The sequence below is a fragment of the Primulina eburnea genome, chromosome 2 (genome assembly GCF_022965805.1).
Source record: "Primulina eburnea isolate SZY01 chromosome 2, ASM2296580v1, whole genome shotgun sequence".
Taxonomy (NCBI): domain Eukaryota; kingdom Viridiplantae; phylum Streptophyta; class Magnoliopsida; order Lamiales; family Gesneriaceae; genus Primulina; species Primulina eburnea.
Window position 1 is genome coordinate 35,948,127 of NC_133102.1, and position 17,273 is coordinate 35,965,399.

General features: G+C 33.8%; 1 protein-coding gene and 1 pseudogene across 1 annotated transcript; one reads left to right on the forward strand and one right to left on the reverse strand.

Moving 5' to 3' along the window:
* Positions 1–4,005: 4,005 nt before the first annotated feature.
* LOC140824666 (exocyst complex component EXO70H1-like) lies at positions 4,006–6,003 on the reverse strand (annotated as a pseudogene).
* Positions 6,004–15,973: 9,970 nt separating this feature from the next.
* Positions 15,974–17,270, forward strand: LOC140824259 (exocyst complex component EXO70H1-like; the record flags this gene model as incomplete). Its single annotated transcript, XM_073185856.1, has 1 exon — positions 15,974–17,270. A coding segment is annotated over exon 1 (1,179 nt), but the record flags the coding sequence as incomplete, so codon positions are not given.
* Between the last annotated feature and the right edge of the window lie 3 nt (positions 17,271–17,273).

Consider the following 17,273-nt stretch of genomic DNA (forward strand, 5'->3'; position numbering starts at 1 on the left):
TCTCATTTGTTGAGGAATAGGCAGTGGAGGAATATGTGTTGGATTAAGGGAATTCTCCGTATTCTTCCAAGAGAAATTAGGGTGATTCTTCCATCCTGGATTGTATGTGGAACTGTATGGATTGGATTGCTGTCTCCATTGATTCCCCACAAAATTCACTGCTTTTTCATCAAAAAATGGGTTGTTCCTCGATGACTATTCCTTGGACCTGATTTGCTTGATTTGATTTCAGTTGAGAGAATTGATGGGCCAACCCATCAATCTTAGCAGTAAGTGCATTCAACACATCCATTTCAAGAACTCCAGCTTTCTTTTCTCGTTTAATATCTGTCCAACCCGCACTATTTTCAGTCATATTTGAAATTATTTCAAGTGCAACTCGTGGAGTCTTCCTGTATAAGCTACCATTGGCTGTTGCATCTAGCATGGAACGCACGGAAGGATCAACTCCGTTATAGAAAATTTGAACTTGCTCAGATGAAGAGAAACCATGTTGAGGACACCTCTTCAACATTTTTCTAAATCTTCCCCAAGCTGTATGTAGTGTCTCCCCATCCTTCTGGCGAAAAGATGAATTATCCATACGCAGTTGTGCTAGCTTGGCGGGTGGAAAATATTGATTCATGAACATTTCCACCAAACCATTCCATGTAGTAATAGAGCCAGCTGGTAGATCTCTAAGCCATTCTGCTGCTTCACCATGCAAAGAGAAAGGGAATAGCCTCAATCTTATGGCATCCGTGCTCACTCCATTGAATTTGATTGTGTCACAGATAGATAGAAATACCTCCAAGTGTGCATTAGGATCCTCGGTCTGCGATCCTCCAAATCTCACTTGATATTGTATCATTTGAATGATGGATGTCTTCAACTCAAAATTATTTGCTTCCACAGTAGGGCGAGTGATGCTAGAACCATAACCTCCAGTAGTTTGTCTAGTGGGATCATAGACAGTGCGCTCATCCTCCTCGTTGGCCATTTCTTCTATCCCTGCTATTTCAACCTTCTTTTCTTGTTTGAACTGCTCTTCCACGTCAGAGTCTGAGGATTTCTCCTTTTGTGCTCTACGTCTCCGTCGAAAGGTATTCTCAATCTCTGGATCAAATGGCTCCAATTCTGTGTCACCTTTAGCACGGATCATGAACAGTAAGATAATCCCTGCAAATAAATAAACAAACTTTAAACTTACGAATATGCGTAGAATCAACAAAATTAAATAAAAACCTAATCTCAAGAAAATAATAAATCCTAATATTAAACAATTCAATCCCCGGCAACGGCGCCAAAAACTTGACCGACGATTTCGGTGGGGAATAAATCTAGCAAGCGGACTAGGTCAAGTAATAGTATTTGGAGATGAGTCCAGGTATCGTACCCACAGAGATCGATGTTTAATTACTAGAATATGAATTATTTTTCCTAATTTAGGCTAATAAAGTCAATTGAGGGGAGATAAATCAATTAAAACTAAATAAAACAATTTAAATAAATTAACTAAAGCAAAACTAATCCAAACTATTAATTTAGACGAAAATTCAAATTATTAAAAAACGACTAAGGCGCACAACGGTACCGAGACAAACTTATAATCTACCTGTCAAATTTAAATTCAATAAATTAATTATTTAATTCACGACGGAATTCCCAAAATTATTTATTAAACGATTCCTCGTAATAAACCTAATTAAATCTAACAGTTCAATTATTCCTAACTGAATTTAATTAGATTCAACCGCATTTAGATCGTTGTGAAATTCCAGTTTTTCAACCTAAAGTCGCACACTGAAATCGAATACTATTTCTGTCAATTTAACCACGTGTTGATTGATGTGTCAAGCAAATATTATCTATCGCCTTCCGGTTTTAGATTAACCAACAAATATTCATTTAATTGGCCAGATAAAGAACACGTGATAACCGACATCAAGCAATGAATAAAATAAATAATCTAATTGAATTAACTCAAAACATCAAAAATAATATGTCTCGGCCCTATCATGGCCTTAGTCTATAAAAATCTACTCCATAAACTTAAAATAAAATTCAAAATCAATGTGTAAATTCAATGCAGAAAACATGATTAAGAAGGAATGGAAAGAGATTCTCTGTAATTGTAGCGTTGTGAGGAATTCCTCGCTGGTTTTGCCTTCCTTCTTCCTCCCCTTTTTTCCTTCTTCCACGCTGTTCTGCTATTCCGTCTCCTGTCTGTACTTCTGTTATGGATCTTCCTCTGTACGCTTTTTCTTCCGCCTCTCTTTACGCCTTCTTTTCATCCCTCTAAATGGGCCTTTCCTTCTATTCTTTTTTAAGCCCATCTCCACTTAAACCTTGTAGATAATAAGATGATTTTTTTTTTCAAAGATTAGACTCCATCTTTATCAAGAACTTCAATAATATCAAGATAATAAAATAAAAAATATTTTATTTCCTTTGAAGTCTTGTAAATTTATTTTACTTCCAATTTAATCATTTTCATCTTTTATTTAAATCTACAATTATTATTGAATTAAGCACGTGAATGGGATAAAAAGTCTAGATAAGCACAAAGAAAATCCCTAAATCTCTATAACATTTGGGCTTATCACCTACCGTGCACACCTATGTATATATACCCGGCCCGCTGCGGGGTTTTTAACGACTCTAGGTTGATTATTAATATACAACAAAGACTATTCAAGCGATTTTAGTATTATAGCAAAAATAAATAAATAAATAAATAATCCAAGTGAATTAAACTTCAAGTCTTGAGCATATCTAGTTCATTTCAAAAATTAGTCTGATTTTAAATATATATATATTTTATAATAAATATAGTTAATTTCATTAGCCGTTTGTTTTTAACCATTTCGAACACTGTATTTTGAGATGGAATTCCACTCAAAATACTCAGTCTCTCTATCCAAGTTGAATAATTCCTTCTACTTTGTGAATCGTCTTCAAACAGAACTTGCTAGCTCTAAATTAATAATCTCTTTCATTTAATTCTGGAGACTGGAAGTACAAATAAATATTAATTAATTACCAAACGGGCGTGAAGGGGACCTGACCTCATCCAATTTATTGTTTAGTAAATGAATTTATTTATGAAGAACGGGTTTGTTTATCGCCAAACTAATCTATTATCATCAATTGCAACGAGTTGTCTCTTGTATAAATCTTAAGAGACTATTGAAAGGTCCTTGTGTTATCGAATGATAGGGACGGTGAGTTTTAATGTCGTCTCAGTTTTTCTTTTTAAAAAAAACTTAGCAAGGTGTGATTTTCATCTGTTTATAGTTACATGTTGTTATGTCTTTTTTTTTCGGAGAAACCAGACCAAATAAAATTTGTATAAAAATAAAACCGAATAAAATATCGATTAATTTGGTAGGTAGCCGAATTATCCAAACTTTAATTTAACTTAATTTATAAAGTATTAAAGTTTATTTTTAAAAATAAAAATATCAGAAAACGAACCAAATGAAATTAATTTAATTGTATTGACCCAACAAAATTCCATTTGTATGAACTTAACAAATTTGCTTATGAAAATTAATCTCTGCAAAAATGAATGTCACATAGCCAGAGCATAACCGTATGAATGAAAACATCCTGACATACAAAAACTGTCTCACGTGATAATTTTATGATAAGATGGAAGAACAATTTAGAGAAAAATAATCATGGTTTCATTAAGGTCTTTATTTGTTAAATCTTCATTCCAAAACTCGGAATATGACTTTTACCTTGTAAATTTAACATGGAAAAAGGAACTGCAAATGGTGCCATCCAAGTATATAATATTTGCACATTTCAAACAAGATATTTGAGGAAATAAACCTGGTCAAATTTTTTAAAAAAAATAAGCTCCTTATTTAGTGAACAATACACTATTTTTTTTAAAAAAAAATTACAAAACAAAACAACCCCAAATTTCAAACAAGACTAAAAGTGTATTATTATTATTATTATTATTATATATAAAGAAAATCCCTTTACACATTAATATAATTGTAAAATAAAATAAAATCTCCAAATATGTGCAGAGGAAAATGGCGGCCTTCCAGATGTTTGATGACTTGGACGGCCTCAACGAGAGCGTGACGAAATCGAAGATTCTGGAGAAGCTTCATGCGACCTCAACCTAGTAGTCCCCGAAGTGGAAGCCGTCGTTGCCGCAAAGAACATGTCCGACAAGTAATTATCCAAATCTTCAGGGCATATCTGACAATCGACTCCGCCCCGAACCCCCTCGCGTAATTCTCCGGTACTTTTGATAGAACTCCCGATAACTCCCCACGATCTTCTTCGACAGCGATATTTTCACTTCGTCTCGCAGTTTTCGGGTCGGATATGACCCATGAACTCTGCTTCCTGTACGACTCCTCGAACCCGGCGTAGAATCTCCTGAACCTTTCCGGGATATCGACCGTCGGATCGTCGACGAGTGACGTCATGGCTTTGCTCCAGCCCATCCTCTCGTACTTGGATACGTAGTTTCTTCACCTTCGCCTCGTGTTTCCAGATCCAGTCGGGGCCCCATCAGGATCCCAGGGTTGAGGTTCGGATCTTAGAAATGATGTAGTTTAGGTTGTTCGCCAGGAACAAATAGGACTGCGCCGCGTCATCGTACTATCACCTCACCGCCTTGCCGTCCAGTTTGCCAGATGAGGACGAGGATCAGCCACGCGAGGCGGGCCGTGACGGCCTCCGATGCGGGGCCCTCCGACCCGGAAGTGGGGCTGGAGAAGTAGGATACCGGTAGAGGTGTCTGCGCGGAGACCGTCCAATCCATGAGGATGTCGGAGATCGCGCCGCTATAGTCGCCGAGGAAAATGAGGAAATTCATCACGTAGCGAGTGAGAGGGTGGACGCCGCCTTTCGAAGTGGCGTTTGAGGAATCTTTCTGAATCGCCGCCTCGAATTGGTTCAGCATGAGCCTTACAGCTTCCGCGAGTTTAAGCAGCGCAGCCACGGCCTCGCATCTGACCACGGACAACGATTCATGCCCGAATATGGATTCGATATCCGGCCATAGATCCGAAATCGCTTCGTACATGTCGAGCCCACGAAACATCTTCTCCGGCGATAGAATCTTCTTGCTTTTCGCGAATATGAGGAAACGAAATTAAATTCACACCGCTGCATCTCTAGAAATCTCAGCGAAACACGATTCCGCAAGCTTCTCGGATGAGGAAAAACACAAAATCGCAAAGAATCCTCTCGCGCAGAACAAGTTTTGACGGCAACTTTAACGGCGGCAGCCAGTTCTTTATTTTCTGATCCAAACTTGCCAATCCATCTTCTGAATCGAAGAAACACTGCTACTCTCGACGTGTAAATATATAAAGTCTCATCAATAATCGATTTCGAATGAGCTTATAAATTTTCAGGCACTCTTTTGCATAACCAGATCCAATCATAGAATCCGCGATGCTCTTCAAATCTGCCATATCCACATCAGAAGCGTGAGGTGTGGTACTCGTCCCCTCATCTTCGTCTGAAACTTCGTCCGTATCCGAAATACTAGACCGGGTCGAAGCCTGGGAAGACCGGTATACGACACAGATTCTGAATCAAGATTTTTCCTGTTAGAGATAATATGGTGTAGAATTCTTTTCTCCAGTCTCTTAATGGCGAGTTTCATCAACTTCTGCGCCCTTGTCAGTTTCTCAGAATTCGTGTTCAGTTTCACGTAGAAATGCATGGCTTTCTGCAAATCACTGACAGATTCTAGGAATCGTTTAGCTTCATCCCTGTCATGCTCAAACAGTGATCTAAACTCCGGTGTTCCATGGAATCCAAGTCCCATTTCTTGATTATGTTCTCGGCAAAATCGATGTTTTCCTCCATCAAAGTCTCGGAGAAAGTTTGGAGTTGCATTCTGCTCGGAGTGTAGGAAGGGAGACGTAGTTGCTATGGTGAGACTCAGGTAACGGAGACGACGGCCTTGAGAACAAAGAACCCTTCATTTTGCTTCGATCTATATCTATATTCCTTAAATTGGAGTAAATTCAATCAAAGATATCAGTTTGTGGCGAAAGATTTTGGATAAATTTACAGATATTTTTTTGTAAGGAAAATGAGGGGAGTGTCTTATTTATATATAGAGAAGCAAGCAAATGGTTTGGCTCGGTCATGGTGGGGGCGCGTTGAAGTTGTCAATTTCGCATATGAATTTTAATTAAAGTCAAACATATGATTCTTGTTTTTATAAACCGTTATAAAAAAAAAACAAAATAAATATTTATTTTCTTATATAATATAATTATATAATATAATATAATATTAGTTAAAAATTTTTTTGTTATATAAAATTATTGAATCATTCGCCTTTTTCAAATTACGAAATCAAAGTTGATTAGTAAAACATAGCGAGTGAAGTTGAGCGAATATTTTTAGAATTCGACGTTTCTTTAATTATGAGTCTATGACTTGTATTTCGCCCGCGTTCGATGCATCGTTACTTTTTGTTAAATTATTGCCTCTCTCATTTAAAAAAAAAATACAATTTTCATACTTTGTAATTAAATAGTGCACCAAAACAACGCGTTAGGTATTTATACAATATTTTTATAATTCGTTTTGTTTAAATTGTATTGAGGATCAAAAAGTAATTATAAGAAATAGTAAAATATTACATTGTAATTTTGATATATGAATAAAAAATAAATAAATAAAAGAGGGAAAAAAGAACAAAGTAGAAATTGTACATATAATTTGATGTTTAGAAACAAAAAAGCTCTCTCAACTAAGCTATATATATGACTTATATTTAAAGTTTAACACTTATTAATATATATAATTATTAAAACATATCATGATATCAAAACTTAATTATTCTAACAATCTTACCTTTAATGATATAGTATAGATTTCTTTCAAAATATATTTCCTCTTAAACTTTAAAGTCAAAGAAGTTGCAAATTTGAAATGTTTTTCGAATTATCATAAATTCCAATTCAGTCAAGGTAGGCATTAATTATGATGGGAAAACCACATGCGGAGACGTGCTGCTTTTTAGTTTTTACAATGAGAAAGTGACATATTTGATAAACATAAGTTCATTGACCATTTTCTACAACGAAAAAAGCAATATTATAATTTTGTATTTTATGTACAAAACTTCAATTTGGTAATTTTTCCTTATTTTAATTTTTTTTATATTTAAGTTTATTCGTTATCATTTATATTGTTGTTTTCATATTTGTTTTCTTATGATCTATTAAATGTAAAGTCACGAATTCTAATGATGAGTTGAAGAAACGTATAAATATGTGTATACGTATTAAAGCAATGAATACGCGAAGAAAAGTCAATATTGAAACACAGAAATATTATAAATCAAGCATGTGATTTTTTAAAAATCCAAATAGAACATGCATGTAGTTTCGTGTACCAATGTAACTAGGATGGACACATTTATACAAAAAAAAACCTCGTACATGTTCTAGTTCACGAGTATTTTTTTTATGGAATGACTGCTAATTACTTGAACGTACGAAAGAGGGTTTTCATCAGTCACGCTTCGATTTCTCTAACTTGCTTGGTGACATTGATAATAATTCACAAGTTCTTTATCTGAGTAGTTCGATAATATTTTTATGTTTTATAGAAACTCTCGTTTTCAATAATATTATTTTTTGGCTGGATCAGTATTATCTAGAAAGAAATGGATATGAATTGTTGGTAATTGAATCATGCTACTACAAAATGATACATTTGATTTTGCCGGAAAATTGTAATTTTAGGGTTCTGTAAATTTGTCTCTTTGTAATTTTGGTCTCTGCATTATCAAATTTCAGTCTTAGCACGTCATCTTCGTTATTTTTGTGATTTTTTTAATCAATTTTCTAACGTGACATTGATGTGACGTCACATGATTCTGAACTCACATCAATATGTCTGCGTATGTGTAGTGACTAAGAAGGAAATCTCTTAAATGTTTAACGAATATTTGAGTTGGAAAATACATTTTGATTTTGTGTTGCTTTGAATTTTGAATTAATATTGTTTACTCAACTTTATGTGTGTGTGTGTGTGTTGAATATGTCTCATAAATGCATTATATTTCGATTGAGTTGAGATTGGATGTTATGTGCTATTATTTGCTCATTGGACGTTTTGGAAATTCAAGAAATGGTTTCACGTGCTATAAAAAGGTTGTTTGACTTGCATTTGTATCTTTACATACACTTGTGCTTTTGTATTTCAAACATCAATCCGTCATGGGAAAAAGGATTTGAGGCCAAACTTATTTTCTCTACTTGCACAAGTACCCACTTGTGTTTGCTGGAAAAGGGAAGTTATATCTACAAGCTTAAATCGTTTTAGAGTCATTTGATGAAGGGACACTGACCCATCATAAGCTTACTTATTTTGGGATCACAATGTCACAATGACATTTTACAATTCCCTAATTTACATATACTTGTCGAGTACATATGGTGTGGGAAGATGATTTGGTCAAGTTGATTTTTATTTATCTCTTGATCTTTGTGGTAAAAATTATAGCATTAACCTTTTCAAAAAATTTGCCTCGTTTTTCTTTGTTTTCGGCGTAATGTCCAAAAGCGTATCTTAAAAAAAACTCAAGCGATTATTGGGTCCGGAAATACAAGTAATCTTAATTTTGACAATAAAAAAAACTTATTATTGTATTTTTTAAAACATTTTTACTTAAGTGTGAGTTGAAATATCCCAATTGGAAGTGATAAGTTGATGTATTATAAATCTAACACACTTAGTTTTTTGGAGCAGCTGTTTGTTTCAAGCATATCTCATAGCTTACTGATCAAATAGACTATAAGTCAAAACAGTTGTACAACCAATGAAAAATGATACAAGCCATATTCATACAGAATCTATTAATTCAGATGTTATTGAGGCGAAATGGTGGTAGCAATATCGGACTAGCCAAAGATCATCAAGCTGGACAGCTCGATAGACCAGCACTAGTATGGTGGCCACAGATTATGTATAGATCGCGATGAATTTGCTGCACTGGTTGCGTAAAAAATTCAATCTTGTACATAATATGGTAATTCGAGCCTATGTCTCTCATACAAACTCAAACTTGAGTGATTCCTAATTCCATGGAAAAACAAAAAAAAAAAAACGGCTACATTTCATTTTCATCATTTTCACAGAAGGCAAAGGATCAAGGCTTATAATCACTGGACCAGACCATATTTATTCAACCCGATCATGACCATTTTTTGAGCATGTTAGTATTGCATCTCATAAGAATTCCACATTGAGTGTTTTTTATTATATGGAAAGAACATGACAAAGTGCTACAACTTCATGTTTAACACTTTGCCAAAAAATTACTGAATCAAGAGTTGTAAGCACTAGATCAGACGAAATTCACTCGACCTTTTTTGTTCATCCAACTGTTTTGCTCATTTAACCTTTTAATTCAGTCAACCGTTCAGCTCCTGGAGTCGGACTGCACCAACAACCGGCCGAATCATGAATATGATTGTTTTTATGTCAAAAATCGTACAAAATATTTTCTAACGATCATATTCTTATATTTAATGTTCATATCATTGTTTGATTCTATAGATACAACATATTTCTTTTGGATAGAGATAAAAAGAAAAGGCATATTATACAAGAAAAACAAGTTAGGATGGGAGCAAGCCCAATAAAATGAGGTATAAGGAATGATACAAGAGGTGAGTTTTGGAAAAAATCCTCCACACCACAATAAGTTTGTAGAACACTTTTCCTTGTTCAAAAATAGAAGAAACCATCATTTGAAGAAGCTCGATCACACAAAAACATATTTATTTTATAGAATAGTTGAGTAAAAGTCTTTGCATAAAGATATTAAAAATGTGTTATATTTGTATTTGGTTGTGAGACTTGTTGTCCCAACCATAGTTGAGAGTTTCTAGGAGTTTTGATTAGATGATGGGTACGTCCTAAGTTGAAGTAGGTTGGTACAAAGACTTGTAAAACTAAAGTCTTTTAGTAAATCCTTTAACAATGGAAGAAGGAGAGATGTATAAGAATTTTTCTTCGAAATTAAAAAAACAAATATGTGCCTCTTTCTTTCATTGCATTTATTTTTTGTCGTTTTTGATGAATTATTGAAACATTTTATATGTTCTCTAAAATACCAAAATGTTGAATGAATATGGTCCAATCCGGTCCGTTTATATACTCAATCTCGATGCTTTGCTTTATGAGAAAATGCATGAACATGAAATTATAGCATTTTGTCTTAGATTGGCATAGAATCACGAACCCACGCAAGTTAGAATTCGTATGAGAGATATACGGGTCAAAACACCAGAATGTGTAAAATCTTGAACTCTGTATCAACATGTGCAGCAATGTCATCACGATTTATCAGTTTCTTAGGCTCTGATTCAAACTTTATCTTGTGAAGATGATTTATAAATAATTGTCTTAGATTTTAAGACCATTGAATCATTCTATTTGGATAAAAGAGATGATAGATAATGTCTACCAATACCAGAGCTGGTCTATCGAGCCCGATGATGTTTGGTCCTGTCCTTTCTTGCGACCACCATTTTGTCTCTATAAATTCCGAATTCATGGATCTGGTGTGAAATATAACTTCTTGTCTGTTGCGTTGGCTGCACACGGCTTTGACATATAGTCATTTGGATCATCGAGCCATAAGTTATGCTTCAAAAAATAATTGCGCCAGAAACTAAGTTGTGCTGGAATTATATTTCAACAACTCAGCACTTCCAATTTGTGATCTAGTAACTATACATTTGATTAAATATGTTATAAACACAATAACAATTTTTGATAAAATCAAAATAAGATTGCTCGCGATTTCGGACCCAACAATTTTATGGTTATTAAATTCATTTATGTAAAAATTGTTCTTTTTCAGAAGATTTATTTTATGGTTTACAACTTTCAAATTAAGCATTTTACTGAATTCTTTACGAATAAATATCAAATTCCGAAAAACTAAAATAATTATTATGGTTATTTCGTTCGTCTGGTAATAATATCTCTAGGCTCCTGCAATAAATAAATATCTATTGCAGGAGCCTAGAGATATTATTACCAGACGAACGAAATAACCATAATAATTATTTTAGTTTTTCGGAATTTGATATTTATTCGTAAAGAATTCAGTAAAATGCTTAATTTGAAAGTTGTAAACCATAAAATAAATCTTCTGAAAAAGAACAATTTTTACATAAATGAATTTAATAACCATAAAATTGTTGGGTCCGAAATCGCGAGCAATCTTATTTTGATTTTATCAAAAATTGTTATTGTGTTTATAACATATTTAATCAAATGTATAGTTACTAGATCACAAATTGGAAGTGCTGAGTTGTTGAAATATAATTCCAGCACAACTTAGTTTCTGGCGCAATTATTTTTTTGAAGCATAACTTATGGCTCGATGATCCAAATGACTATATGTCAAAGCAGTTGTGCAGCCAACGCAACAGACAAGAAGTTATATTTCACACCAGATCCATGAATTCGGAATTTATAGAGACAAAATGGTGGTCGCAAGAAAGGACAGACCAAACATCATCGGGCTCGATAGACCAGCTCTGGTATGGTCGACATATCTATCATCTCTTTTATCCAAATAGAATGATTCAATGTGTCTTAAAAATCTAAGACAATTATTTATAAATCATCTTCACAAGATAAAGTTTGAATCAGAGCCTAAGAAACTGATAAATCGTGATGACATTGCTGCACATGTTGCATACAGAGTTCAAGATTTTACACATTCTGGTGTTTTGACCGTATATCTCTCATACGAATTCGAACTTGCGTGGTTCGTGATTCTATGCAAATCTAAGACAAAATGCTATAATTTCATGTTCATGCATTTTCTCATAAAGCAAAGCATCGAGAGTTATATAACCGGACCGGATTGGACCATATTCATTCAACATTTTGGTATTTTAGAGAACATATAAAATGTTTCAATAATTCATCCAAAAACGACAAAAAATAAATGCAATGAAAGAAAGAGGCACATATTTGTTTTTTTAAGTTCGAAGAAAAATTCTTATACATCTCTCCTTCTTCCATTGTTAAAGGATTTTACTAAAAGACTTTAGTTTTACAAGTCTTTGTAACAACCTACTTCAACTTAGGACGTACCCATCATCTAATCAAAACTCCTAGAAACTCTCAACTATGGTTGGGACAACAAGTCTCACAACCAAATACAAATATAACACATTTTTAATATCTTTATGCAAAGACTTTTACTCAACTATTCTATAAAATAAATATGTTTTTTGTGTGATCGAGCTTCTTCAAATGATGGTTTCTTCTATTTTTGAACAAGGAAAAGTGTTCTACAAACTTATTGTGGTGTGGAGGATTTTTTCCAAAACTCACCTCTTGTATCATTCCTTATACCTCATTTTATTGGGCTTGCTCCCATCCTAACTTGTTTTTCTTGTATAATATGCCTTTTCTTTTTATCTCTATCCAAAAGAAATATGTTGTATCTATAGAATCAAACAATGATATGAACATTAAATATAAGAATATGATCGTTAGAAAATATTTTGTACGATTTTTGACATAAAAACAATCATATTCATGATTTCGGCCGGTTGTTGGTGCAGTCCGACTCCAGGAGCTGAACGGTTGACTGAATTAAAAGGTTAAATGAGCAAAACAGTTGGATGAACAAAAAAGGTCGAGTGAATTTCGTCTGATCTAGTGCTTACAACTCTTGATTCAGTAATTTTTTGGCAAAGTGTTAAACATGAAAGTTGTAGCACTTTGTCATGTCTTTCCATATAATAAAAAACACTCAATGTGGAATTCTTATGAGATGCAATACTAACATGCTCAAAAAATGGTTCATGATCGGGTTGAATAAATATGGTCTGGTCCAGTGATTATAAGCCTTGATCCTTTGCTTTCTGTGAAAATTGATGAAAATGAAATGTAGCCGTTTTTTTTTTTTTTGTTTTTCCATGGAATTAGGAATCACTCAAGTTTGAGTTTGTATGAGAGACATAGGCTCGAATTACCATATTATGTACAAGATTGAATTTTTTACGCAACCAGTGCAGCAAATTCATCGCGATCTATACATAATCTGTGGCCACCATACTAGTGCTGGTCTATCGAGCTGTCCAGCTTGATGATCTTTGGCTAGTCCGATATTGCTACCACCATTTCGCCTCAATAACATCTGAATTAATAGATTCTGTATGAATATGGCTTGTATCATTTTTCATTGGTTGTACAACTGTTTTGACTTATAGTCATTTGGATCAGTAAGCTATGAGATATGCTTGAAACAAACAGCTGCTCCAAAAACTAAGTTGTGTTAGATTTATAATACATCAACTTATCACTTCCAATTTGGGATATTTCAACTTCACACTTAAGTAAAAATGTTAAAAATACAATAATAAGTTTTTTTTATTGTCAAAATTAAGATTACTTGTATTTCCGGACCCAATAATCGCTTGAGTTTTTTTTAAGATACGCTTTTGGACATTAACGCCGAAACAAAGAAAAACGAGGCAAATTTTTTGAAATGGTTACATGCTATAATTTTTACCACAAAGATCAAGAGATAAATAAAAATCAACTTGACCAAATCATCTTCCACACCATATGTACTCGACAAGTATATGTAAATTAGGGAATTGTAAAATGTCATTGTGACATTGTGATCCCAAAATAAGTAAGCTTATGATGGGTCAGTGTCCCTTCATCAAATGACTCTAAAACGATTTAAGCTTGTAGATATAACTTCCCTTTTCCAGCAAACACAAGTGGGTACTTGTGCAAGTAGAGAAAATAAGTTTGGACTCAAATCATTTTTCCCATGACAGGATTTGATGTTTGAAAATACAAAAGCACAAGTGTATGTAGATACAAATGCAAGTCAAAACAACCTTTTTATAGCACGTGAAACCATTTCTTGAATTTCCAAAACGTCCAATGAGCAAATAATAGCACATAACATCCAATCTCAACTCAATCGAAATATAATGCATTTATGAGACATATTCAACACACACACACACACACATAAAGTTGAGTAAACAAGTTTCCCCAAGAATAGACAATATTAATTCAAAATTCAAAGCAACACAAAATCAAAATGTATTTTCCAACTCAAATATTCGTTAAACATTTAAGAGATTTCCTTCTTAGTCACTACACATACGCAGACATATTGATGTGAGTTCAGAATCATGTGACGTCACATCAATGTCACGTTAGAAAATTGATTAAAAAAATCACAAAAATAACGAAGATGACGTGCTAAGACTGAAATTTGATAATGCAGAAGACCAAAATTACAAAGAGACAAATTTACAGAACCCTAAAATTACAATTTTCCGGCAAAAGATCAAATGTATCATTTTGTAGTAGCATGATTCAATTACCAACAATTCATATCCATTTCTTTCTAGATAATACTGATCCAGCCAAAAAATAATATTATTGAAAACGAGAGTTTCTATAAAACATAAAAATATTATCGAACTACTCAGATAAAGAACTTTGTGAATTATTATCAATGTCACCAAGCAAGTTAGAGAAATCGAAGCGTGACTGATGAAAACCCTCTTTCGTACGTTCAAGTAATTAGCAGTCATTCCATAAAAAAAAATACTCGTGAACTAGAACATGTACGAGGTTTTTTTTTGTATAAATGTGTCCATCCTAGTTACATTGGTACACGAAACTACATGCATGTTCTATTTGGATTTTTAAAAAATCACATGCTTGATTTATAATATTTCTGTGTTTCAATATTGACTTTTCTTCGCGTATTCATTGCTTTAATACGTATACACATATTTATACGTTTCTTCAACTCATCATTAGAATTCGTGACTTTACATTTAATAGATCATAAGAAAACAAATATGAAAACAACAATATAAATGATAACGAATAAACTTAAATATAAAAAAAAATTAAAATAAGGAAAAATTACCAAATTGAAGTTTTGTAAATAAAAATACAAAATTATAATATTGCTTTTTTCGTTGTAGAAAATGGTCAATGAATTATGTTATCCAAATATGTCACTTTCTCATTGTAAAAACTAAAAAGCAGCACGTCTCCGCATGTGGTTTCCATCATAATTAATGCCTACCTTGACTGAAATTGGAATTTATGATAATTCGAAAAAACATTTCAAAATTTGCAACTTCTTTGACTTTAAAGTTTAAGAGGAAATATATTTTGAAAGAAATCTATACTATATCATTAAAGGTAAGATTGTTAGAATAATTAAGTTTTGATATCATGATATGTTTTAATAATTATATATATTAATAAGTGTTAAACTTTAATATAAGTCATATATATAGCTTAGTTGAGAGAGCTTTTGTTTTCTAAACATCAAATTATATGTACAATTTCTACTTTGTTCTTTTTTCCCTCTTTTATTTATTTATTTTTTATTCATATATCAAAATTACAATGTAATATTTTACTATTTCTTATAATTACTTTTTGATCCTCAATACAATTTAAACAAAACGAATTATAAAAATATTGTATAAATACCTAACGCGTGTTTTGGTGCACTATTTAATTACAAAGTATGAAAATGTATTTTTTTTTTAAATGAAGAGAGGCAATAATTTAACAAAGTAACGATGCATCGAACGCGGCGAAATACAAGTCATAGACTCATAATTAAAGAACGTCGAATTCTAAAAATATTTCGCTCAACTTCACTCGCTATGTTTTACTAATCAACTTTGATTTCGTAATTTGAAAAAGGCGAATGATTCAATAATTTTATATAACAAAAAATTTAACTAATATTTATATTATATTTATAATATTATATTATATAAGAAAATTAAATATTTATTTTGTTTTTTTTTATAACGGTTTATAAAACAAGAATCATATGTTTTGACTTTAATTAAATCATATGCGAAATTGACAACTTCAACGCGCCCCACCATGACCGAGCCAAACCATTTGCTTGCTTCTCTATATATAAATAAGACACTCCCCTCATTCTTCCTTCCAAAAAAATATCTGTAAATTTATCCAAAATCTTTCGCCACAAACTGATATCTTTGATTGAATTTACTCCAATTTAAGGAATATAGATATAGAATCGAAGCAAAATGAAGGGTTCTTTGTTCTCAAGGCCGTCGTCTCCGTTACCTGAGTCTCACCATAGCAACTACGTCTCTCCTTCCTCCACTCCGAGCAGAATGCAACTCCAAACTTTCTCCGAGACTTTGATGGAGGAAAACATCGATTTTGCCGAGAAAATAATCAAGAAATGGGACTTGGATTCCATGGAACACCGGAAGTTTAGATCACTGTTTGAGCATGACAGGGATGAAGCTAAACGATTCCTAGAATCTGTCAGTGATTTGCAGAAAGCCATGCATTTCTACGTGAAACTGAACACGAATTCTGAGAAACTGACAAGGGCGCAGAAGTTGATGAAACTCGCCATTAAGAGACTGGAGAAAGAATTCTACACCATATTATCTTCTAACAGGAAAAATCTTGATTCAGAATCTGTGTCGTACCGGTCTTCCCAGGCTTCGACCCGGTCTAGTATTTCGGATACGGACGAAGTTTCAGACGAAGATGAGGGGACGAGTACCACACCTCACGCTTCTGATGTGGCTATGGCAGATTTGAAGAGCATCGCGGATTCTATGATTGGATCTGGTTATGCAAAAGAGTGCCTGAAAATTTATAAGCTCATTCGAAAATCGATTATTGATGAGACTTTATATTATTTACACGTCGAGAGTAGCAGTGTTTCTTCGATTCAGAAGATGGATTGGCAAGTTTTGGATCAGAAAATAAAGAACTGGCTGCACGCCGTTAAAGTTGCCGTCAAAACTTTGTTCTGCGGCGAGAGGATTCTTTGCGATTTTGTGTTTTCCTCATCCGAGAAGCTTGCGGAATCGTGTTTCGCTGAGATTTCTAGAGATGCAGCGGTGAATTTAATTTCGTTTCCTCATAATTTCGCGAAAAGCAAGAAGATTCTATCGCCGGAGAAGATGTTTCGTGGGCTCGACATGTACGAAGCGATTTCGGATCTATGGCCGGATATCGAATCCATATTCGGGCATGAATCGTTGTCCGTGGTCAGATGCGAGGCCGTGGCTGCGCTGCTTAAACTCGCGGAAGCTGTAAGGCTCATGCTGAACCAATTCGAGGCGGCGATTCAGAAAGATTCCTCAAACGCCACTTCGAAAGGCGGCGTCCACCCTCTCACTCGCTACGTGATGAATTTCCTCATTTTCCTCGGCGACTATAGCGGCGCGATCTCCGACATCCTC